The 23,771-nt window shown below is 48.9% G+C and overlaps 2 protein-coding genes across 2 annotated transcripts; one reads left to right on the forward strand and one right to left on the reverse strand.

Annotated features, from left to right (window-relative positions):
- Positions 1–100: 100 nt before the first annotated feature.
- Positions 101–7,249, reverse strand: CENPM (centromere protein M). The gene is made up of 6 exons (XM_071732362.1): positions 7,134–7,249; positions 6,622–6,701; positions 4,058–4,156; positions 2,928–3,007; positions 1,923–2,014; positions 101–1,174 (listed from the first exon to the last, which is right to left on the reverse strand). Exons 1-6 carry the CDS (start codon positions 7,188–7,190, stop codon positions 1,052–1,054), a joined length of 531 nt encoding a protein of 176 aa, XP_071588463.1. The 5' UTR covers positions 7,191–7,249; the 3' UTR covers positions 101–1,051.
- An 8,664-nt stretch (positions 7,250–15,913) lies between these two features.
- SMIM45 (small integral membrane protein 45) lies at positions 15,914–20,588 on the forward strand. Its single transcript, XM_071732374.1, has 3 exons — positions 15,914–16,213; positions 19,050–19,126; positions 19,674–20,588. The coding sequence occupies exons 1-3, from the start codon at positions 15,993–15,995 to the stop codon at positions 19,880–19,882; spliced, it is 507 nt and encodes a 168-aa protein (XP_071588475.1). The 5' UTR covers positions 15,914–15,992; the 3' UTR covers positions 19,883–20,588.
- Positions 20,589–23,771: the final 3,183 nt, after the last annotated feature.

Consider the following 23,771-nt stretch of genomic DNA (forward strand, 5'->3'; position numbering starts at 1 on the left):
AAGTTCAAACTGCAAGCAAGGAGCAGCCCCACTGCCAGGGCAAACTGGGGCAAGCATTTGTAGGTTTGAGAGCCTATGACACACACCTCAACAAAGAGCATACAACAAATATTACACATTTTATTAACTTAGGACTTCAAAACACATTACCAACTTTCAGTAAGAATAAGGCATGAATTACTACTGACAAAAACATATCAGTTAAGGGATTAGACATAACAAAGGCCCAACTTGCAAGAGAGGAGATGCATTTTCTGTTTGTTGCTGTGGTCCAGCCTGACACACTTTATCTCTGGTCAGCCCCCGAGGCTGGGTTGCTGGGGTCCTCCTGAGCTTGACAGACTAGGGTTGCTTGTTATTCTAGGCTTGAGAGATGGAGCCTTTTCTTTTAAAGATCTGAACAGTAACTTAAGTGCCAGATTTTTTTTTTTTCTTTGGTCCCTTCATCCCCAGTTAGATATCAGGCACGGAAATACTGAGCCCTTCAGTGGGCAGATGCTCACACAGCTGGATCATTAACTGCCATTGCAGTCTGTCTATCTAGAAGCTGCAGGACAGCTTTCCTTCTCCATTATTCTCTAGGTGGGGAGACAAAACCTGGCAGCAAGGTGTCACATTAGTCTGAGGTGCTGCATTTCTTCTTTTCGATGCTGCCTTTTCTCTAGTACTTTGGGGACTCTGAAATGAAGATACTCAACCGTGACATGTGACGCTTGGGACAGTGGCCTGTTCTTCTAATATTCCTTCAGGAAAATCTGTAGCTCCTGGCCACTGGCAAAGTGGATCAAACTCAATCTTGATGATGAAATGCAATTCAGATGAAGTGATGGATAGAAAACCCCAATTCAAACTGCCCTCTGCCCAGCACCTCTACTTTATCCACTGAACACAAATCAAGCTTTTTTCTGGACAGATTAACAAATAGGAACAGCTCTGGATGAGCGGTCGTGGCAAGTCAGGCAAAAAAGCTTCCCAGTGCGATTCCAACTGTAGGCAGCTTGAATGCCTGAAGTGAAAAACCTGATGAATGTGACTGAATTATCATGAGAAGCTAGTTATCAGCAGACTTCATCAGTAAGCTAAAGGACAAGGCAGAAACTCCTGGTACGTGACCAGCACAGATCTTTAATATTCGGAGAAGACGCTGAGCAGTGGAAACTCGAATGCTGTCCAACTGGAAACAAAATGGAGAAATTAATTTCATCATTAGAAAAGAAAAGCAGTGCTGAGCCATGATAAAAGAACAAGCCGGGGCAGACACAAAGCATGGTTCAGAGCAGCTAGCTACAGAAAATCCCAGAGGCCCATTTACTCCCCTAACTTTGGGAAGGTACCGCATTGTCAGCTGAAACAACCCCGAAGGTGTTGCCAAAAGGCACGGATATCACCTGCTGGCAGGGAAGCAGGCTCCGAGGGTGGAACGACAAGTACACGGAAAAGTGAAGTGTGCTGCTGCTGAATGCCAAACTCTCCCTCCAGCTTTTCAGACTGAGCAGGTAATTGGAAAGAGTGGCATATCAGATGGCAAAACAGTCTGTGAAGCTACACACAGCCTGGCTAACAGGAAGCATTACGTGGGCAAGACAGTCACATGGCAAGTCACAGCTCAGGGGCTCCCGGGAAGAGAAAATGCCTCAAGGAACAAGTGTACCAGGGCTCTCTATGTCAGAGAAGTCTTTGTTAATTTCAACTTGGTTTCCTGAGACTTTCAAGTAGCACAGGAAGAAGCAGGTAATCTAGAAGACTCATTTCAAGGAGTCAGACCCCTCTACCTCTACTGTTCTTATAGAAAGTCTGGTCTCTGACACTTGCACAAGACAGCAGCGTATATACATATATTTATTGCTAATGTAATGATGTTCCTAAGGATTAGAGAGCAATGGAATTCATAAATTCCTTCAGGGACCAACTAAGCACCTTACCTCCAACTCACAGAACAGCACAGGACTGCAGTAGACTTCTCCCAGTTTCCCAATGTCATTCATATTCACACTACAGCAATTCATCCTGCCAACTACAGAAAAAGTTTTCTTATATTACAAGACCCATAATCAACATTCAGTGAAGTACTGGGAAGCTCCACATTTACCAAAGTAACCAAAGCTAATTTTGAAAGCACAACAGAAGGTAAGGCAACACTGAGCACTACAAACAGAATGGCACAAGATTCACAATGCAATCAGCACAGAAGTTGTTCATAATACTGACAGCAGGAGTAGTATCACCACATTACTGAGAGCTGAAACATCAACATTTTAGATAAGGGATCAGTACACTATCAGCAGGGGCAGAATCTTATAATCATTAATCAGAAGCCCTCCTGGCTCATATGGTATCAGAGAGTAATACCTCCAGGGACTTCACTCCATCAGAAGAGCCATAGCACAAGACTATGCCAAGACACTATTCCACCCCAGAATTAGGCCTCCCAAATTCCAAGGACATAACACCTCTGTGTCAACACTGAGCAGTACAGACTGTATTCCCCCAGAGCTGAAGTAGGGTGGGTATGCAGGCAAGCACCCTTTCCACTTTTGGGGTAGGAGGGAGAAAGATTAAAGGCCCAATGGAGCTAGACAGCACACAGCAGGGATATCTGCCTGGTATTAACAGCTACACTTACATCCATTTTGATTCATTTTATTACCACAGTATCATATGTTTCCCACTGCTCATTATTATCATTAAGAGAGATCTGCAAGGGCAGAGAGAACAGACTTCTGCAGTGTCACAGGAAATGAGAGAATCAAATTTTATCTAAGAAAACAATTTTAAAAGGTAGACGAGTTCAGATATAATTTAAGCAAAACTTTTGACAAAGCTACTGGTTTCCTTTCTTGTTTCAGCTTAAGTTGCTAGCATTTTAAGGAAAGCAACAGTGAGTAGGTGCTGCTCAGAGAGGAGTAAGAGACCAGTGCCATACATACCCCCAGTGACAAGGAAGTACACTTTCCCCAGGAAGAAGCTGGCATCCACATAAGCCAGGGAAGCTTCAACAGTCTTTAAGCTGTCAGAAAAGCACAGACAATCCAGTTGGACAGGGAGGTAAAACCAGTGCAGCATAAGGACATAGGGAATAACTTTCAGATGCACAATTAGAAAACCATTGATGTTAACATCTACTGATCTGTGAGCCAGCAGAGTAGTGCTCTATACTAAAAGCAAGGCAACAGAGAGGTCTGTAATACCCACAGTTGTTTAATAATCCACAGAATATTCTTTCTACCCAAGACTCAACAGTTAGGCTTAGTTTGAACAGTGTCCTCCATGATTTGCAGACACTAAGCATATGAATACATTAACATCCAACAAGACTTGAGCACTACTTCAGCTCTTTCAGAAGAGCTAGCCCACACATTTCTTGCAGCACCATCTGTGCTGTAAGTATGCAGCTGGGTCTGTCATTTTTGGTAAATGAGAGCCTAGGATCATCAGTCACAAGTTAAGCAATAAAATGCTGACTTTTGTGCTTTAGCAAGTCTTTACTTGTGGCCTGGGGACACAAACACAATTTCTACAGAGATGAGCATGAGAGGAAAGGGATCAATCCCTCGCAGACCTCTCTTGCCTACAGACATCTGTAGCACTGACCCCACTTGACCAGCAGTATCAGTGGACTGGGGACACAGGCACAGCAACTGGCTGGTTATTAGGTAGCACTGCCATCAGCCACAGCACATCAGCCACCTGCATCTTACAGAACTTAACAGCATCACCATTGTTTCAATCTAATTTTACAGACAGCATCTTTCCAAAGCTCAGTTCATATCATCCCATGTCTGAATCCAGGAATAAATTCTGCCTTCTCTGCTATGGCAACTTAGTGCAAAACAGGCATGTTATTGGACAGAGCAGTTCAATCCTAATCCACTGCTGGAGGACACAAAATCCATGTATTACCAAGCTCTCCCACCACAGAAAGTCATCGGTCTGAAATCCACTATTCAGTCATTATGGCTCAGTAAAAGCAGGTTTAGCCATCAATAAAAAACAAACAAAAAACCCCCCAAAAACACCACAGACAGTTTCCCCTCTCATATTTTTGCTCTTCTTTTACCTGTGTTTGCTCTTGATGTCAATCAAAAACACAATCAGATCTATCCTGGGCCGAAGCTGATCTCCCTCAGCAGGTAAGGGAAGGGATGTAGCAAGGTGACTGAAAGATAATAAATTTACCAGTTTAAACAGAGAGCTTGGCAAGGCAGTAACTACTTGACCATAATAACCACACAGCCACTGCAGTTCAGTGTAGTAAGTTACCAAGAAGCTTGCTAACTGCTAAAGACATAGGCAAAGAAGAGACACTGTGATTCTTTAACCAGTATTCTCATGTCTTAAGCCTACTCACAACTGCTGACAACCACAATGATACTTAATAGACAAGGCTGTTTATAATGGGAAGATTATTAGAGCATAAGAACATGGGAACAGTTTCTCCACAGATTAGCATGGCAGTAATTTTATTTAATTGTTAAGAAGAGTTTTTTTCTGACAAAATTAATACCAATGCTGTACTGGTATATTTTGCCACAAATTTTCAATCAAAATGTTTTAATTCTTTCCTGTAATGTTCTGAAAATGAGCTCATGAGCTCAGCACAGGAGAGGCTACCTTCTCCGGTTTCCATGTTATACAGAAAGGTGCTTTGTATTCACAAAACCTTGAACCAGAAATGTATCACCAGTACAGCTTTAGGGCTGAAATTATAAATCAACAGGAGCTTCTATTATACCATTACCCATCTTTTTATCACTTTCACTATGGCAGGATTACTAGGTTAGTTTAATTACCCTTCCACATAATACTGCCACTGCTGATACAGCTGTTGAAAGAACTACAGGGCAGGGATTTTTCATGTCTCTTCTCACTATAAAAGAAGACAACTTCAGCAGTGCATACCTGAGCCTTCCTCGGGGAAGAACATTATCAGTATCATTTCTGGACAACCACTGGGAGGACAGACTGGAAAAAAACAAACCTCAGAATTTCAGTCTCCCTCACAAATCACTTCCTCTCTGGAAGTTTTGGTCTCCTTGGGGAATATTACTTCTAGCAATTCATCTTAAGAACTTTTTTTCCCCAGCAGGCACAGACCATTCCATTAATTCATTCCATTAATCATATGTAGTTCATAGTTTTGTCTGCCAGTCTCCAATAAAGATGTTCTGCTTCCTATAAATAAGGAAGGAACGATTTAACAAAAGCATCCTGAAACTAACACAAGGTATGAGCAAAGTAAGTTTGATTGAGACATTGCAACACAAGCTTATAAATTAAAGGTGAAATTTAGGAAGAAGTTGTGATGACAGAAAAGTATCATATCCCATGGAAAATCCAAAAAACCAAAAAACCAAAAAACAACATAGTAACACCCTACAAAGCTCCCTAATTTTGGGTGCTACAATATTTAAATCAAGATCACTAGAGGATGTCAGCTATGCACTGCAGAAACTCTTGGTGAAAAGAGACAAAAAAACCCAACCCTGCAATTCACCCAAGAGCTGTATCTAGCATGTGGACTTACCAGACAAGACACCATACTCCTTTGTAAGGTGCAGCATCCCAAAGCAACACAGTGGGGAAAAAAAATCCTGTCATTTCTGCTTCTCTACTGATACTAATACAAGGACTTATCTTGTTCTAAGCTTCCATGCCTTTGGTTAACTACCCAGCTGTTGTACCAGTAGCCATCTAGTTATGGCAATCCACAGGTCAGCAGAGGCTTCAGGATTTGCCTAGAAAAATGGGTAATTTACTACTAGTTAGCACAAACATCCAGGTTGCCATGATCAGAGCAGTACAGTCACTCTTAACTGGTAGAGTATTAGCTTGGATTTGCCTTTACTGCCTAGTCTTGGATTATAGAAGCAAAGCAACACAAACCCCTTCTGAAGAGCTGATTAAACCCACTTTATCTTGGCAAGGACATTATATCATAAAAGGCTAGTTAATCAAGCTTTTAAGACAGGACTTGTCATGCAGCTAAAGTTAAAATTCCAAACAGATCTCAATAGCTCGAGGAGGAAAAGCACGTGCACGCATAAAAAACAGAAAACAGCTATGAAGAGCACCAGAATTAACAGACATTAGGAAAACCTGTTTGCTTTCAAACAGTTGCAAGCAATGTACTTGCCCCAGTTTTTCCCAGGTTTTTTTAATAGCTATGTATGCCTCTCTCAACAGGAAAAAAAAAAAAAATACCTGTACCTCTCTGCCACCCTTGCAAATTATTAATCAAACCTAGTACACACAATGGATGTGAAAATTCTTTTCATCCTCATTTCTGATGTGTGCCCAAACTGCCTGTCCTGAAGACAAAGTGGTTTCCCTTCTGCAGATGCCCCCCACACCTGTGGCACTCCAGAACTCAGAGCAAATTCTTTCCTTAAAGCGAACGCCCTGCAGTCCCCACTGCCCCCGCTTGGGTAGAAGCGACCTTTATAAGCAATTTCGGTGGGGGAATTTCTGAAGCAGAAACTATTGGTGAACTCGCATCCCTGCCGCTCCTTTGGTTCCGTCGCAAGGAGCGTTGGCTCCATCTCTTGGACAAGGTGGCCTTGGGTCCCTGTAGGAGCACAACGCGGCCCGGAGGGGGCGCATCCCCCTCTCCCCAACACTCACATGCTGATCTTGAAATCCTTCTTCTCTCGGAGGATCGCTTCCGCCAGCTTCATCTGGAGCCCTTCGTCCGAGCCCACCAGCTGCGCGCACGGGAGAGAAGAGCTCGGTCAGGCGCGGCCCTGGAGGCTGCGCCCGGACGGAAGAAACCCTCAGGCACAGGGACCGCTCCCCGCCGGGGGGCGGAGCCTGTCCTGCGGATTATTTGCATATCGCTGCGAGGGAGCCTATCACTGCAAGGGGGCGGGGCCATCGCGGTGTCCAGATTTCCATATCGCAGCCAGGGGGCCTATCGAAGCAAGGGGGCGGGGACAATTCGGTAGCTTCATTTGCATAGTGCAGCCAGCTGGCCTATCACCGCGGGGTGGGCGGGGCCAGCACGGCCGGTGAGGCCTGGCTGTTAGCGCCGAGGCCCGGCGGGAGGCGCGGGAGAGGCAGACGCCGACCGGAGGGCTGAGCCCGGGAAGACGGGGAAAGCGAGGAGAGAGGGGAGGGGACGGCACCGCCAGACCTACCAGCAAGGCCGCCGAGTTGAGCGCCGGGAGTTTGTCGAAAGGCCGCAGCACCGCCATCCCCGCAGCAAACAATCCCGCACCGCACAGCCCGCCGAAATTTAAACCGCCGCCACGCCCCGCGCAGCGCCTGCGGGGCGGGGTCCGAGGGGCGGGGCGCCTGCGCACTGGCCCCGTATGGGGAGCGGGCGGGCGGCAGGGGGCGCTGCGGAGCCCGGAGGCGCGCGCGGGGTGTCTGGCGGGAGGGGACTCCCCGACCTCCCCCCCCGATCAAGGCTGGTAATGGCGGAGTGGTTGATTGCCCCGGTGTTATCACTTTGAAACCCCGCCCGGCAGCGGAGTTCCGTACGGTTCCTATCGGCCTCTTTCTAGAGAAACCGGCGGGCTAGGGTCTGGACAAGGGGTTTGTGCGGTGGGAGCGGAACGGGCTGAAGGGCCGCACCCCGGGGAAGGGGGGGGGGGTGTATCCGTTGCTTATCTTCTAAGTGACGAAACTGTCACTTGCCCCCCCGGGATCGGTATGGGGCCTGAGGCTGCTGGGTATCTTCATAAGTGATCTGGATGGTGAGCTGAAGTACCCTGATGAAGCCTGGTGATGATAACTGAGCTGAGGGGACACTTGAGAAGGGAGAGCCACCCTGCAGGAAGCATGGTTAGGTTGGAAGAGTGGGATAATGTTCGGCACAGACAAGCGTAAGGTCTTGCAGCTGGGAAAACATCATCCAGGAATCACAGAATCGTCGTGGTTGTAGAGGACCTTCAAGATCATGGAGTCCAGCTCTGTCCTACATCACTTTAACCACTAAATCATCTACCAAAGTGCCACATCTACCGCTTTTTTGAATACTTCCAGGGATGGTGACTCCACCACCTCCCTGGGCAACCTGTTCCAATGCTTCACCACTCTCTCAGTGAAGAAATTTTTCCTAATATCTGATCTGAACCTCCCCTGGTGCAACTTGAACCCACTACCTCTTGTCCTATCACTCATCCCTGGGGAGAAGAGGCCAACACCCGCCTCACTACAGACTCCTTTGGGTAGCTGTAGAGGGCAGATAAGGTCTCCCCTCAACCTTCTCTTATCCAGGCTGAACAGCTCCTGCTCCTTCAGCCTCTCCCCGTAAGACCTGTTCCCCAGACCCCTAATCAGCCCAGTGACTCTTCTCTGCACCCTCTCCAGCACCTTGATGTCCTTCCTGTACTGTGGTGCCCAAAACTGCACACAGTGCTCGAGGTGTGGCCTCACCAAGGCTGAGTACAAGGGGAAGAGTGCAGCACAGTCTGAAATCTACCTATGGAAAGGTTCCTGGTGGTCCTGGTGGAAAACAAGCTCAGTATGGGTGAACAGTGTTCTGTTGCAGCAGTGAAGAAAGCCAACAGGATGCTGGGTTGCATCAACAAGGGCATTGCCAGCAGAGGAAAGAAGACATCATCCCATTCTGCTCAGCACTTGTCAGGCCACACCTGGACCACTGTGTTCATTTTTGGTCCCTGCTACACAAAAAAAAAAATGGGCAGGCTAGGGGGGCATCTGTCCAGAGATGGGCCACAAAGGTGATCTGAGGACTTGGAAGCCTGCCACATGAGGAAAGGCTGGAAGAACTGGGTTTGTTCAGCCTTGAGAAAAGAAGGATTAAGGTAGACCTCATTACCATGTTCCAGTACTTGAAGGGCAGCTAGGAAGATGATGGAGACTCCCTTCTTACAAGGCCTCACATGGAAAAGATGAGTAATGCATTCAAGTTAATCCTGGAAAGATTCTGATTGGACACGAGGAAGAATTTTTGCAGTGAGAATATTGAGCCATTGGAATAACCTCCCCAGAGAAGTGGTGGATTCCCCAGCTTTGGACACTTTTAAGATTCAGGTGCATAGGGTTTTGGGCCATCTTGTCTAGATTATACTTTCACCAAAAAAGGGTTGGACCAGATGATCCTTGCGGTCCCTTCCAACCTGGTATTCTATGATTCCTGCAGCATCTGGGTGTCCTAGGGGGCAGTCATGCCAGAGGCACTTACTGGCAATGCCAGACAGTGCTCAAGGGTTTCCTAAGACATGTGGGAGGGACAGGATGCTGGGCTCACCTTGGCTGTCCAGGTGCATTGTGGACAGCTTTAAGCCCCCAGGAAGCAATGTCCTTGTTTCCAGGGCTGGCTTCTGGTCCTTGTGGTGAGCTGATGCCTGTTACTTGCTCAAGGCTGAGCAGCACCAAAGTCTCCAGTAAAATTCCACTATTCCATACATTGTGGAATTTAATGTGAGCAAATAGATGCTAACAAAGTTAATATGCTTTCATATGATAAAGGCTGCTTGGTATAACAGAGAAGGAAATTTCCCTAATGGTGTACAGCTGCAGTTCCCAGCTTTGCTCGCCAGATTGTTCTGTGAAAGGTTTTGCAGCAGCTCCAGCAGTCCCAGCCTTCATCCCACCCTTTCCTGGGCACCTTTTCCTCTCTCCTGCCCCTGATACGGGCAGAAGCACTGCAGTTATGGAGTTAGCCTGAGCTTTTCTCACTCCGAGGTCAGAGTGGTATAATGACAAAGCCCTTGGAGATCCCCCACTGGCCCCCAGTGGCCTGTGGTCCATCTTGCTACATCTCCTGCTCTTTGTCTCATCCCCAAGGTTCTGCTCCAGCTCAGTGTGGAGGGGGGGGTGGGGTGGGTCTAGGATCCCCTCAGCTCCTGGCTGGGGCTGGGTTTTGCTGCCCCTTCAACCAAAGCACCTCTGGATGGCAGGAGGTGCACCAGAGGGGGAAGAATGTTTCAGGAGGATGAAGATGCATCTCCCTTCTGCAGTGAGCTGGAGAGGGGAGGCAGAGAGGAGGGGGGGGGGGCTAATGTAAGCTGACATCACATGGCTGCTGTAGCTTTTTTGATCTTGACAAAGGCAGACGGTTCTGCTCGTTGCCAGCATGAGACAAATTGCAGGTGAAGCAGAAGAGATTATGGGATATTTCTGGTTGTTGTTGAGTTTGGCTGGGGGAAGGGAGGACAAATCCAGGGCAGACGTGTCCTAAAGATGGGAGGCAGCCAGATGCAATGAATAACGAGAGCCAGCTACCAGGTCAGGGAGGACACAGTGAGCAATTGGGACAATGCTCCTTTTAGGCTGCTGAGGGTGTGGGAATATGCTAAAGGCGCTGGCACCCACATAAAAGGTGTTTGTCCTCTTTCTGCCCCCTGCTACTCCCCACTGCCTTGCTCTCCAGCCCTGCAGAAGTACCTGGGTAGCTTTAAGTGTCTGGTCAGGAGCAGGCTCACTGTCCCCTGTCACTGCAAGCTTCTTCCTTCTCACAATGCTTATGTCTGTTGAGGTTCAGTGGGTCCAGATGAGCTGCCACTGATCCTGCTGCTACTTTTCCTTATCCTCAGCAGATTTTCTGGCTTTCCTGTGGCAGATTTCTCTCTGCAGGGCTGACCTCCACCTTCCCATGGGGACACAGAGATTTGCACCTCTCCCTTCTCCTTATGCTCCACCTTCACTGTGCCATTTCTGCTGGGTGGACACTTCCCCCATAGCCCCTTACTAACAAAGGACCCTCAGGTGCACAACCCACCCGAGGGTGACTCGGAGGGGGGCAGGGGTAGTGCTGACAGTTCCTGCCTAAAAGTCTAAGATTTAATACAACCGATTTCCCCTTGGGATGCAAAGCTGTCACACAACAGCTGGCACAGAGAGCTGTGCCAGGCAGATTGAGTTTGATTTTCTCCCTTTTTGAAATGCAGGCAGGGATGCTCTGTGGGGGATGCAAAGCTTGCAGAGCAAGCTCTGCTCTGTGGGGAACCAGAGGGAGGAGAACAGAAGTCATCATCTGGCACCCTCGTTGGGTATTTACCCATGGGCCAAGGGCTCTAAAACAGATCTAATGTCAAATGGTATAATTTAAAACCTGTTTTTCATGTTAGGTGATGGTATAAGAAGGTGAGGGCTCAGGCTGGCAATGTGCCTGCGGCTCTTGTCTGGAGCTGTAGCTCGACAAGGAGAAGATGTGAGAGGAATGAGACATGGTTGGTGTTGGAGGTTGGAGTGTGTTTTCCATATCATTGCCTGACTCTGTCAGGCTGTTTCACTTCTCTTCACCTCACCTACAGTCTGCAAAGTGAGAATTAACGAGTCCATCTCCGGTTGTAAGCGGTGCAGAGAGCTGGCGTGGGGCTGTCAATGCTCTGTCCCTCAGCACAGGCAGAAGGGCACAATACTGAAAGGGACAGCTCCTCATTTTGCTCTGTGGGCCGTTGTACATCACTCCAGAAGCACAAACCATTCAAGAAATGAGTAGAAGGGTAATGTAACCCCTGTGAAGAGGCTCGCCTGCTGCCAATTAAGGCAGTTAGCATCAGAGATACTTGGCCTTCCTGGTAACAATGTTGTCACTTCTGCAGCAGGACAGCACTGACCACCACAAAAAAATATAGTGCAACACAGGTTGCTCTCCTGTATCCTTGGCCAGTTTGCTGCATGCTTCATCCAACAGGTTGGTGATTGAGTATCAGGATATTTTCTCGCTGATTTTTTCTCTGTTCTCCCTGAGCATTCAAAGGAATGATGGAATCAGGCTTTGGAAATGGTCTCAGAGACTGCTCATCCCATCATGATCCCAGCTGTCTCAGCACCTGCTCCCAGGTCTCCTGGCGTTGTCCCAAAAAAGCCCAGGATCTGTTACCTGGTGTGCAATAAGCTGATCCAGACACAGAGTTGAGATTCTTGCTTTAATTGCCAGTTCTGCTCAGAAAAGGCAGCCAGATAGTACTCCACAAAGCAAACTCAGCTTCTGAAAACATAGGGTCTACTTTTATGCACAGGTGTAAAATTACTTTATCTCTAATTATATTCTCTCACTCCTATACACAATTGGTTATCTAGCTCTTCACTTCCATTTGAAGTGACAGTGATTAAAAATTTCACCATGCATGCTCAAAGAGTAGGGGGCTTTTTGTTAGCAGGGGTCCCTCAAGCCTATGGGTGGGTATTTTTGTGTGCTAATAGTACATCAATATGCTAGTATGTTAATAGGTAAGACTAATTAGTCAGTGTTTTCTACCTAGTTCTCAATGCTATAGCTAAGACAAATGATCCCTTTCATCCCTTCCATCCATCTTGCACACCTGTTACCCAAGGCAGGTTGTTGCCTACTGGGGATGTGTTCTTCTCTAATTGTCACTGCCTTAGTGTTATGTAAGCTCTGTTTTTCTACATGTCTCTTCGTTCTCTCTTATGTGTTTTTTCCTCAGATTTTTGCTTATTTCAATTAATAAGTGACTTCACTGGCAGGAGTGGCTTCATCACAGCCCTGTCCGTGTATCACTGGCTCTGGGCTGACCCCTTGCAGCACTGCCCAGGAAGCCTGCAAAATATGAACTCATGTATTTGGTTGCACTTATTCTCTTTCTAATAGACAAAAATTATATCATTGGCAGAAAGTGCAAATTATTAGGGAAACTAATGACATTTCCACATATGTTTCTGGCAACTTCAGTTTCCTTTGGCAAAGGCTCTCTCCAGCTTTTGTTATACCCGAAGGAAGTCAGCTTCTTCCATTCTGCTCTTTAATTGAACTCACCATACACATCTCCCTAGCTTTTTGATCAACTCAGCAAAGCTTCTCAAATGGGTTTCCTTATTTGAAGCTGCAGAAGCACCCAGAAGGCAGTTTACTCTGCATTCCCACCAGAGCATCCAACTGATGTCCTACCATGTATCCAGGGTGCCTTCTGCATCTTGCAGCAACTCCCTCACCTTCAGCAGCTGAGAAGTGAAGTGTTTCTGTGACTCTTGCTGGAGTTTTGACCTCCACTGCAGACCCTGGGAGAGTCTAGTCTGATAAAGTCCATCTCCTGCCATGTTTTTACCTACCTTGAGAGAATATTATCTGAGGGACTTCTGTTGCCTTAACAATGAGAATGTCCTTGTATCTAATCTTCTCAGAGGATGCAGATAAAAGCCTAAAGGACACTAAAAGACAACAAGGGAACTTGTCAGGAAAAAAACTGAGTAGCACTTAATGAGGCTTGGGATTAAGCCCAGCTCAGTATGTTGTTCATGCTGTGAATTACGGGCATGCTACTAGCAGGAAGTGTGGGCCTGCAGCTGAGCAACCATCTCCTGTTTCTCCAGCCAGGGCTTTTGTCTGAGAAAGGTGTGCACAGTCAATCAGGGGCTTCTTCCGAGTCAGCTGAAAAGGTCTGGAAGCCTCCCCAGGCATCAAGCAAGTTGATACGCATGCCTGGAAGATGCTTAGTGGCAGCCAGCAGCCTTATCTCTAGTGAAAGTTCAAAGGCAGCTGAGCGTTTCCATGCTGTCTGAGTTGTACATGACATGCCTGGAGCCATCTTGATGCCACAGCTCTTGCTGGAAACCAAAGGATGTGACAGCACCTGAGAATCCTGTCACAGGCAGCAAGCAGCTGCCGTGGCATCAGAAGCCACCAGCACAGAGCAGGGGGGCTGTGAGCACTTGCCAGATCCAGCAGCGTGAACACAGTCGTCTTTTTCCACTGCCTCCAAGGGTGCTTTGAACTCAGCTCAGGGGGTTCAGTTTGCAGCAAGTGAGGCTGCTCTGTCATAATGTGCACAAACCCATTGATGCAGTGGTAGCTGCAGAAAGAGGTGAGCTGCCTCATCGCAATGGTAAGGAAGTGAACAAGGAGGAAAAAATGACCCCATGAAGCAAAACTATTGCTCTTCTGTGATTCTGGCTGCATGAGTAGTGTTTTAGTATTAAGCCCGAGCTTAAATCTGGGGAGAAGTTGCAGCCTGATGGACACACACTGGCTCTGGTGTCACTTTGGAATGACCTATGGCAGAGAGCTGGGATGGTTGGGTGGAGATGGGGGGGATCTTCCACACTTTGGCATGATGTACTTGAGGGCATCTGGATCAGCAGGCCCTAACAGCTTGGTTGACCAGTCTCCTGGAGAAATTAATGTGCCCTGCTGTCCTGCCTTGTGCCAGCCCACTGATTTTTTTTTTTTTTTTTTTTTTTGAAAGTTGTTTCCCTTTTGCCCTCACAAATGTACTGTATCTTTGTCTGCCCTTCAGGCTTGCTCTGAAAACACAGCACACAATATCCTTTCAACTTGTTTGTTTTTTTTTTTAAATCTCTCCCAATACAGTCAAAACTGTGAGGCTAGTGTTTTCCCCTCTCTGCAGCAGGATAAGTGGTACAGTTACTGTGCTGGTGGTCATGGTGGGTATCATGGCTGAACTTGAGTAAATGTAAAATTAAGGTGTAATTGCAGGCTGCTCCCTGGAGGCACGTGGCAGTCACCTGGAGTGCCCATCTTACTGGAGCAAACCAAGAAGCAGCTAGCTAATCCTAATGGATCTGATCCTCCAGGCAGACACCCTGCTGGATATGGGAGAATTCCAAGCCTATTCAAGGCTTCTCCACTACTATGAAGCCGCACCAAACAGAAGTGGGACTTGAGAAGACAAAAAGAGCATGAGGAGGAAATCATGGAAGCTCCCACCACATGGGACCCCGGCACAGGCCAGGTGGTGGCCCTCTTGGGTGCATTACTTTTGGAGTCGTCAAATGCACGTGGGCTCTGTCACTGGCCACAGGTTGGCTTGAGAAGGGGACAAGCAAAGTTGTGCCTGAAATACAATCTACTGGGAAGCCAAACCCTGCACTTGTTGCCTCCTGAGGCATGTAGGCATGTAGTGGGAACAAATTCGAGGTTCAAACAGTTTGCTGGATTTTATTAGCCCTGCAAGCCTTTACAAGCACATTTACATGAGGGTCTGCAAGGCTGGTAGGTGTCAGGCTATGTGGGCAGGGCTGGAGAGTGCAGGCAGGAGAGCAGGCAGCTCTCAAGGCTGAAGCCAGTTGTTTGATTTTGTTAAAACATTTTTGTGTTAAACAGCTTCTGGGTGACAGTGAAAATTTCCCTGGGTACAAAACCAAAAACCCAAACAACCACCAAACAACCCCCAAAACCAACCAAACAAACCCCCCCAAAATAAACCAAAAAATGCCCAACAAACCAAAACCAAACCAAAAAAAAACCCAACAAAAACCTACAAAAAAAAAATCAACAAACCCCAAACAAAGCAACAAAAAGAAACAAACAAAAAACCCAAGCTCCAAAACAATTCAAAACCAAAACTGTTTGGTTAATCATATTTCTGAAGCTGAAAATATTTTAACAAGCCCTCTTCTGTCAGCAGCAGCAGTGACAGCACCAGATATGAATTCAGGAAACAAGGTATTTCACTGGAATAAAAAATACTACTTCAGACAGCAATATTTTTCCTCTTTTCTGCTGTAAGATACTTTTTGGTCAAAGTGTCGGTTTTTAAATTTTTGCATAAACTCCCTAAAAATAGTAGTAACCTCCCTCCCTTTCTACCTGTCTCTCTTCCTCCATCCTGCTGCCGGCAAGTCCCCAACCCCAGCGCCTGGGTCGGGCACACCGATAAATCTGTTAAGTCTTAAAAATCCCGTAGGTCCCCATCAGCCCGAGCTCCCACACGTCTCTCCCAGCATTTCTCCAACTCCCCAGCCCCATCCTTCCTTCTCGTCCCGGCGGAGAACCGGAGAACGCTGCCCCCCGGGCTGCGGATGAATCGGGAGGAAGGGGGAGCATCCTTCGGTTGCCTCTCCCGTGGCTCTCGCCCGGGTACCATGTGCGGGTGAGCTGGGGAGGTCCGTTGCCATGACGACCAGTGCTAAAATGCATCCCCCGCCCCCCCAGTCCCCCGCGCATTGGGATGCAATTGGTTGCAGATGATCCCTCCTTCGAGGGGGGGAGGGGGCGAGGGTGGAGGATGAGGCGGACGGGGGGGTGCCCGGGGAGGCTGGAGGGGGGGTGACACTGCCGGGGCGGCCATGGGAGAAGCCCCCAGGAGCCCTGGTGGGCGATGAGGCCGGGCTGCTTGCTGGCCGCAGTCCCCGCAAGATCCCACCATCCCTCTCTCCCGCCCCGTTTCTGGTGCCTTTCGCTGTCGCCCTGCTCTCCCGGAGCAGGGTACCTTCTCTCCGGCACTGTCTGGCTGGGAAAGGAATCTAAATCATCCCAGCCGGACCTCGGCAGATGCTGGAGGGAGCAGCCTCATCCCATCACCCCACGCCCTGGAAGGAGGTAGGTGGCATGTCACAGGGTAGGTAGCGGGAGTTTGTCGGGGATGCAATGGGGGAACGGGGTCCCCAGCCACTGGCAGATCCTTGCCCCAAGCTCTTCCCAAGGCTGATCCCCCAGTCCTGGGGGATCTTCTGTGGTTGGGCTGAGCCCGTGGCTGGTAACACTACAACGTGGTTTGTGCTCCCGACCGTGCACACGGGAGGGTTTTGTGCCCGAAGTCACCTGTGTCCCGGCGCTCTGTACGGGCACCGCTTCTGCCTCACTCATCCCCCTGCCCGGTCACCGCTGCGTGACCGTGTCTCCTGAACCTCCCCTCCCTGCTCCTGGTCTCCCCTGAGAAGTTTCTGGCCTGTCACTTGCAGTGTACCCCCCGGGCACCCATCACAAGTGTACCCACAGCATCTCAGGGGGCTGCAGGGGACAGCACAGGGGATCTGGGGGTGACATTGAAGGGATGCAGCTGGAACGACATGTAGCATGAGATTATAAAGGGTCAGGCAGCTAACTCTGTGAGATGCTGTCTCAGCTGAAAGATCAGGGACTCTTTGGAGGGTCACAAATGTCCCACAGAAAAAGAGGGTGCTGAGATCAACCCTTTCTAGCAAGGGTTAAGGGGCATTTAATATCTGCAGTGCTTCCCTGGAAAGCTGACATCTTTGAATGAAAATCCCTCTTTTCATCATTTGCAGCCAAAATTTGCTCATCCATCAGAAAAGGGCAAGTGCTTTGCTGGGCTGGCCCAGCAGAGACTGAGGGCTGGGTGGGTTTGACACCTTTCCCATTGCTTGGCTGGGTCATTGCAAGGACCCTTCAATGGGGGGTAAGGAGAGGCAAGTGGAGGGAGGACGGGGCATGAGGTGAGGGCTGCATAGCAAGTAGACCAAAGAATAGGTTGTTGGCAAGGAGCTGGGAAATGCTGGCCATGGATGAAGGATAAACTGGAAAGTTTGTAGGGCTGCTTTTTATTGCTGTGGTATTTTGGATGGCAGCTTCACCCTCAGGTTTGGAAAGCAGATGATTAGGGAAAAAAGTGAGGTTGCTGGCATTCTTCCTGTCACTCTGAGGGTTCCAAGCTGGAGTCACCTTCCCAGGCTCTCTAACTCTGCCCATTGCTGTCACCATCCAGGGACTGGTATCAGCTGATGGGTCACCTCTAGATGAAGGGCTTTGGAACAGCTATGGCCTCCAGCCTGGCTGCAGTGACAGCTGGGGGTGCAGGGGGCAAGCAGGAGCTGCTGCTTATGCAGAGCACGTAGGAAAGCTGTGCTGAGCCAAACCTGGACTTCAGACCTGTCAGGGAGGAGCGTTGTGCCCAGTTCCTTCCATGGCCCCTCAGGACCAAGTTGAGAGAGAGAAACTGCACAGCAGGATCCCTGCTCCCCACAGCAGTTCCGTGACATTGTTGTGAGCTGGGATGGGACGGGTTCCTTCTGAGTTACTTGCCTGAGCAAGGCAGAGCTGCCATGAAGAGGCAGAAATAACACCCAGATTTCCCCTTTGCTCCCAGACAAACGGTGGATTTGTCCAGAGCCACCTAGTCACATTGCACTCAATCAGGTGAATCAGGAGCCCAACAAAAGGGAGATGTAAATCATTGAGAGGGAGACAGAAAAAGTTTTCCAGGACTTGGCAATAGTAGGGGAGTGCTATGGGTAGCAAAAATAAGGGCTACTGAAAGTTGGAGCATACTAGGATAAGGCAAAATTACCTGAGATTTCCCCTGTTGTGCAAAGAGAACAGATAAATAACAAATTCCATGCCAGTAAGTGGGAGGAAATCAGGCATTTTCTCCACTGCTGGCCATTTCTTGATTACGTTAGCAAGAATTGCAGCTCATTTCAGATTTAACCCTGTGACAAAAAAAGGTGTTATTCAGAGATGAGAGATAAACTTCATGCTGAGTCTCAGGATGAGCAGAGAGTGATGAGTCTCTCCTCCCACAAGACATGTCCAGGAGATAACTGCTGGTGGCGCATTGGAATCAACTGATGGCTGTGGTATTAAAAAAAAAACCCAAAACAATAAAACCAATTGAACAATCTCTGGTGGGGGAAAGAACAGCAGTCTTATGGGCCAGGAGATGATCAGAGCTCTCCCCATCCTCCCCTTAATCACCCCATGTGATGGAGGTGGGGGACATGCAGTTGTTGGCAGAGGTGTGACCTGAGGGACAGTCGCAGCTTTCAGGTGTTTGGAGAAGCAGGAGCCCATGAGGGTGCATGGGCCAACTCTGTCTTCACTGAAGTCAAGGAGCACTTCACCACCCACGCTGAAGTGTGAGGATTTTGGAAAGCATTTTGTGCCCAAGTCCAACACTTGTCTTGCTTTCCCAGGCCTGAAGATCCCTAGTTCAATCCAGCAAAACCTGTGACAAGTGGCATGCTCACTGTACAAAACCCAGCAGCCCTGGTGCCCAGGGGAGGCTGTAGATTTGCATTTTGGGGCTGGGAGGGACAAGATTCTCAGTCCCCTTTCCTGCCCTGAATGACCCACACAAAGGCAAGTGTTTCTGTAAGAGTGGGCACCTGGGAATCAGACAAATTGGGCAACACTGTGGAGTTGTTCCCTTCTCCCAGAGAATGGGAATCAAGATGGGCATAAACTTGGCACTATTTCAGCTTTTAGATGGCCCCAAATCCGGGTGTATTCCCTGAGCATGACATCAGCATGGCCATACAGGCTGGGAAGGAGTGGGGCCACAGCACCAGCAAGTTGTGTGGCTGAGGGACCCCATGTATCTGCCTCTCCAGAAAGGAGATATTTGCTCCTTCCTGCTCAGTTGTTTTCAGCACTGAGTCAACAGCAGTTTTGTGGCATGGTGTTTTGTGTTCCCCAGGGTGGCACTGCTCCTGACTTGGCACCTCACGCCTGCGTGGCAAAAGGTTCCTGGCAAGGCAGATCATCTGTCCCCAGGTAAGTGGTTCTCACTGCCCAGTCACTGATTTTGCAGGGAGGATCTGCTCAGAGACCAGAGCTGAACCAAGCACCACAAGGTCCCTGAGCCCCTGCAAAACAGGATACTAAGCAGGGGTGCAGCAAGGCAGGGCTCAGCCCTGAGCCAGACCAGCTCAGACTGGCAATTCAAAGGGGTGGTGGTAGGTCAGGGGAAGGGGCAGAAGATTTTCCCCCAGAGGTGAGATGAGAATCAGCTGCATTTACACGCTGCCTACCTTTAATTCCTGGCAGCAGGGCTGGGGTGTGTGGACTGGCTCCTCTCTGGGGGGTTGCAGAGGGATTAGTGCTCAGTGAGGGGGTCCTTGCAATAAGCCAAAGAGATTGCCCTCTCCTGAAGACCGAGGTGCCTTGGGGTGTTATCTATCACAAAGTGGGGTGCAGCATGGCTATGAGGAATGGTCCAGGGAGGCTGGGCACTGCTGATGAGGCAGGTGTCTCATGTTGAAGCTGGAGACATATTTTGGGTGCTGTGACTGCATGAGCTTACACCACTTTTCTCTGACAGCCATGCCTCACTTCTTGGATTGGTTTGTGCCAGTGTATCTGATGATCTCCATTCTCATCCTTGTGGGCTTTGGAGCTTGCATTTACTACTTTGAGCCAGGACTACAGGAAGCTCATAAGTGGCGAACACAGAGGCCTATCATGGAACGAGATCTTCGGAAGACACTGATGATTCGGGACAACCTGGCCTTTGGGGTGCCTGAAGTCTGACATAGAATCCAGAAGAGCCTCTCCTAGGGGGAGAGCAGTCCACAAGCCTTGATAAGTATGACAGTCCTGCCCTTCACAAGCAGGGCTAAATGTCACTTCACTCTGCTGATCTGGGTCCTGTACTCACCACTCACCTTTCTGCCCCTTTGCTTCTCAGGCAAGGTTTCTGTGGCACTGTAGACTCGGGGCTTCCCACATGCTCACAGCTCTTCACCCAGCCAAAGACTTCTGCTCCCCCCCCCGTGGACAAGACTGATGAATAGCTTAGATGAAAGTTCCTTTGTTAACCACTTTAGCTTGAGCTCCCTGGTACATTGACACAATCTTCAGTAGAAAAGGTCTCTGCAGTGGTACCAGGCTTGCAATGGGATACAGAGCTTATTCACTGGGTTAAATATGACCCAGCCTGTTTAAGTCCAGTGGGTATTTTGTGAGAAATAAATGCAATTTCAACCCAGACTGTTGCTTCAGCTGAGCTCTTCACAGCTCCCACCCATGGTGCTGGGATGGTGGGCTTGCTGAAGCTCTGTGCATAGAGGCCAAAGGCTCAGCAAGCCCCAGAGACTCAATGCCTTTATCTCTGCTAAAGGAGATGCTTCTTTATGTCTGCTTGGATGATGCAGAACTTCCATCCACCCATTCATCCATCCATTCCAGGTGCACTACATTCAAATGAAAAGAGCTTTATTAAAGAAGTTTCCCCTAATCCTGTGTCAAGCTGGGAATATTCTACAGCCACCCATGAAATGGTGTTGCCAGACTTACCACATAAGCCTGTCCTGATCTTCCTGACCCCTGTGCTGTAGAGTGAGATGGGATACATTGGATACAAGTAGCTTGCACTTGTTCAGTCCCTTGCACTCCAGAATCCTTTGGCATAGATGGGCTCTTCCTCAACTCTCATCCCAATGAAAGCTTTGAAGCATCCCCCCTACCCCTGTTCCCTGCGTGTCTCTGAGAAGGGACACTGATCTTGTTGGCACCATGGGCCCATTGCACCACCTCTTCTTTCTGGATCCAAGCTGCATAATGTGCATCTATCTCAAATTCCCATGTTTATAGACTATCCGTACTTTCTGCACTGCCCTGGGGCTGTTTGCCTACCAAAGTGCTGTATGAAGGTGTGATGTTTGGGCTAAGAGGGACACTCACATCTTCTCTCTGCCTGCCAGCTCAATTCAATGCCCAGTGTGTACAGGGAGGCTTGGAGGAGCTCCAAAACCATGCCAGGAGGGTTCATCAAGAGCCTCTCCTTGCCTTTCCTCCCATCCCAAGGTCCTGCCAATATCAACACAACTCAAATCCCCAGTGGAGTCCTGGGGTGCAGGCTCTGTGCTGTAATCCCCAACAGCTCCTTTGGGCAGGCTGCCCAAATCTGCCACAGATCTTGGGTAGGCTTGTGTTGCCCCTGTGAAACTGCCAGAAGAGGTTTTCTCCTCCATTCCCAAAGAAAGGAGGAGAGTGTACCAGGCAGTGTTAGTGAGTGATGTTCTACTGGCAATTCTCCAGGGATGAAAGTTCATTTTTAGCACTAAGGCTTCTGTCTGAGGATGGAATGGGTCAGGGTATCCTGCAAATATCCTGTGTATTTCTGGATATTTCATCCACCAGATTGCTATCATATCACCATTATCTTCCACACCAAAACCAGGCACACTGTCAGGAGCTCTTTGTCTCTGTTTCAGACAACAGACAAGTTGAGAGCCTCTTCATTCAGACAAAAAACAGAGATCACGATCCAAGAACCTTAACTGGGGAGTCTTGTTCAGCAAGGAAATGCCATGAGTGGGATTAGTCCTGTGTCCAAAATTACACTTGCTCTGGCAAGCAAAGATTCAAAGCAGAGCTGCAGTCTGAAACAGGTAAACCTCACATATTTTTGTGCCTTGGTGACCAGGGGATGCAAGAGGGAAGTGCTGTGGGGCTGGGCTGCATGGTCTGACATTCTAACCTTGGCTGCATGGCTCATGTCCCCTGCCCTGCAGCACAACACAGACATATTTCCAAGCACCATCTTGGAAACCTCCTTCCTTGCCTCAGCTCCCTCATAGCTGGGACAGCACTGCAAAAGGACCCCAGCTGAGCCATGTGGTAGCAAGAAAAACCCCTGTGCTGGAGCTGAGGGGCTCAGAGTGGTCAGGGGCAGGTAAAACCATCCATGTGAGAAGAGGGGTTTGGTCACTGTGGTCTGTACCAGCCCAGGCTGCTTTGCCATCACACCTCCTCTGAACCCCCTTTCACCTGCTGGGTCAAAAGAGAAGATGGAAAACCACCAGCCTGGTGAAAACATCTCAGCTGACATCTCTAGTGTGGTGGGGCTCTCTACAGGAGTATCCTGTCCTGTCCTGTCCTGTCCTGTCCTGTCCTGTCCTCTCCTCTCTTCTCCTCTCCTCTCCTCTCCTCTCCTCTCCTCTCCTCTCCTCTCCTCTCCTCTCCTCTCCTCTCCTCTCTTCTCCTCTCCTCTCCTCTCTGTCCTCTGAGCATCATCCTGCCTGTTTTCACCTTCAGTCTACCCACGACTCACCACAGAAACCAAGCAAAAGAAAGACAACAGGTCCAGGCTGGACTAGAGTGAAGCCAATTATTCATCTTCCCTGGCTGATGTTTCTCACTGTTTAGTCCTGACGCAATCAATCTTAAGCCAGTTATTTCCCATGGGTACAAAGGATTTAATTGCCAATAGTATCAAAGCCCTCCCCAGCAGAATAGAATTCTGTGACTAACCACACGGTCGACAGTTTATTTTTCTGTTGTTCCTTGTTCCCCTGGGAGCTGCCTCCCTCCAGCTCAGGGCTGGCAGCAAAGACCAGTTTGCAGCGAGGTTTCCTTTACAGCAGGGTAGGTCTTCATTTGCCTGGTTTCTGTGCCAGCTAAGCTGAAGAGCTATCTGGGAATAATTAAGTCAAACGCAAACACTGCCTGAAAACTGAGACTGTTTCTCCCTTGTGGGACCTGTAGAGCACTAAGTCACAGATACTGAATTAAATAGCATAAAGCGTCAGAGAAGATACTTAGTGCTCAAAATACTGCACAGCATCAGGTTGGTCTTTTCCACATTCTCTGTCTCTTTGCCTTCAAAGAAGCAGAGAAGTTACACCGCCTCAAGCCCTCCCTTCCCCATGAGTCACTGTGGGTCACACAAAGGTGGTTCCCCCTCCAAACCTCATCCCTGGCCACCCAAAGGCAGGTGAGCATCACTTCTGCCATGCTGTGGGTGCGATAGGTGCCTGGGTCTCCTTCCCTTTGGTTCAGTTTGCCCAACAAACCCCACATATTCTCATCCTGCCCTACCAAAACACCTCTTTCCTACCTTCCCTGGTTATTGCATTGCCTTTATAAATCTCTTAGAGTAAGGAAGGTGTAGGGTGGCAAGCTGACTCCCTGTGATGGATGCCTTCTTGACCCTGAAAATGCCCCAAAGCCAGCAAAATTAAGAAATAATCAGAATAATGAACTAGCAAAAGAAAATCATAATATGGGAAAGAAGCATCAACGTGGATGAATTCCAGACAAGGGCACATTGCATGTCCTCAGCTGGGCAGGAATCGCTGAACTGGAATCAACAATTTGAGGGACGGCAGGGTATGGAACAAGAAGAGAGTAAGGGGAAACACCTCAAAAATTCAGAGATTTTAATTAGTTTTTTCAAAATCTCACTCATCCTCAGGAGCAGGGGGCTGCAGCGTGGGGCTGCCAGTGGCGTGGGGCTGCCAGTGGCATGGAGCTGCCGATGGTGGAGGCCATGAAGGTGCCAGGGCAGGGGGCAGGAGTGGCAGCAGCGCCATGCGTGGGAGCGAGCCGGGCAGGCCACAAGTGCCCCATTGTCCTTGCCGGAGGCGGGCTGGCCCTTCCAGCAGGGCTACTGGTGGGGGCTCGGGCTGGGGACAAC

Source organism: Heliangelus exortis, chromosome 1 (assembly GCF_036169615.1).
Source record: "Heliangelus exortis chromosome 1, bHelExo1.hap1, whole genome shotgun sequence".
Lineage (NCBI taxonomy): Eukaryota > Metazoa > Chordata > Aves > Apodiformes > Trochilidae > Heliangelus > Heliangelus exortis.

What these genes read in the sequence shown, in the direction of transcription:
- CENPM (XM_071732362.1), bottom strand. Translation starts at nt 7,190, where the DNA reads ATGGCGGTGCTGCGGCCTTTCGACAAACTCCCGGCGCTCAACTCGGCG. An exon ending in AAGGATTTCAAGATCAGCAT is followed by an intron (nt 4,157 to 6,621) that starts GTGAGTGTTGGG and finishes ATTATCTTTCAG; the next exon opens with TCACCTTGCTACATCCCTTC. An exon ending in GTACTTCCTTGTCACTGGGG is followed by an intron (nt 2,015 to 2,927) that starts GTATGTATGGCA and finishes CTTTTTCTGTAG; the next exon opens with TTGGCAGGATGAATTGCTGT.
- SMIM45 (XM_071732374.1), top strand. Translation starts at nt 15,993, where the DNA reads ATGAGGCCGGGCTGCTTGCTGGCCGCAGTCCCCGCAAGATCCCACCAT. An exon ending in ACCCCACGCCCTGGAAGGAG is followed by an intron (nt 16,214 to 19,049) that starts GTAGGTGGCATG and finishes TGTGTTCCCCAG; the next exon opens with GGTGGCACTGCTCCTGACTT. An exon ending in GGCAGATCATCTGTCCCCAG is followed by an intron (nt 19,127 to 19,673) that starts GTAAGTGGTTCT and finishes TTTCTCTGACAG; the next exon opens with CCATGCCTCACTTCTTGGAT.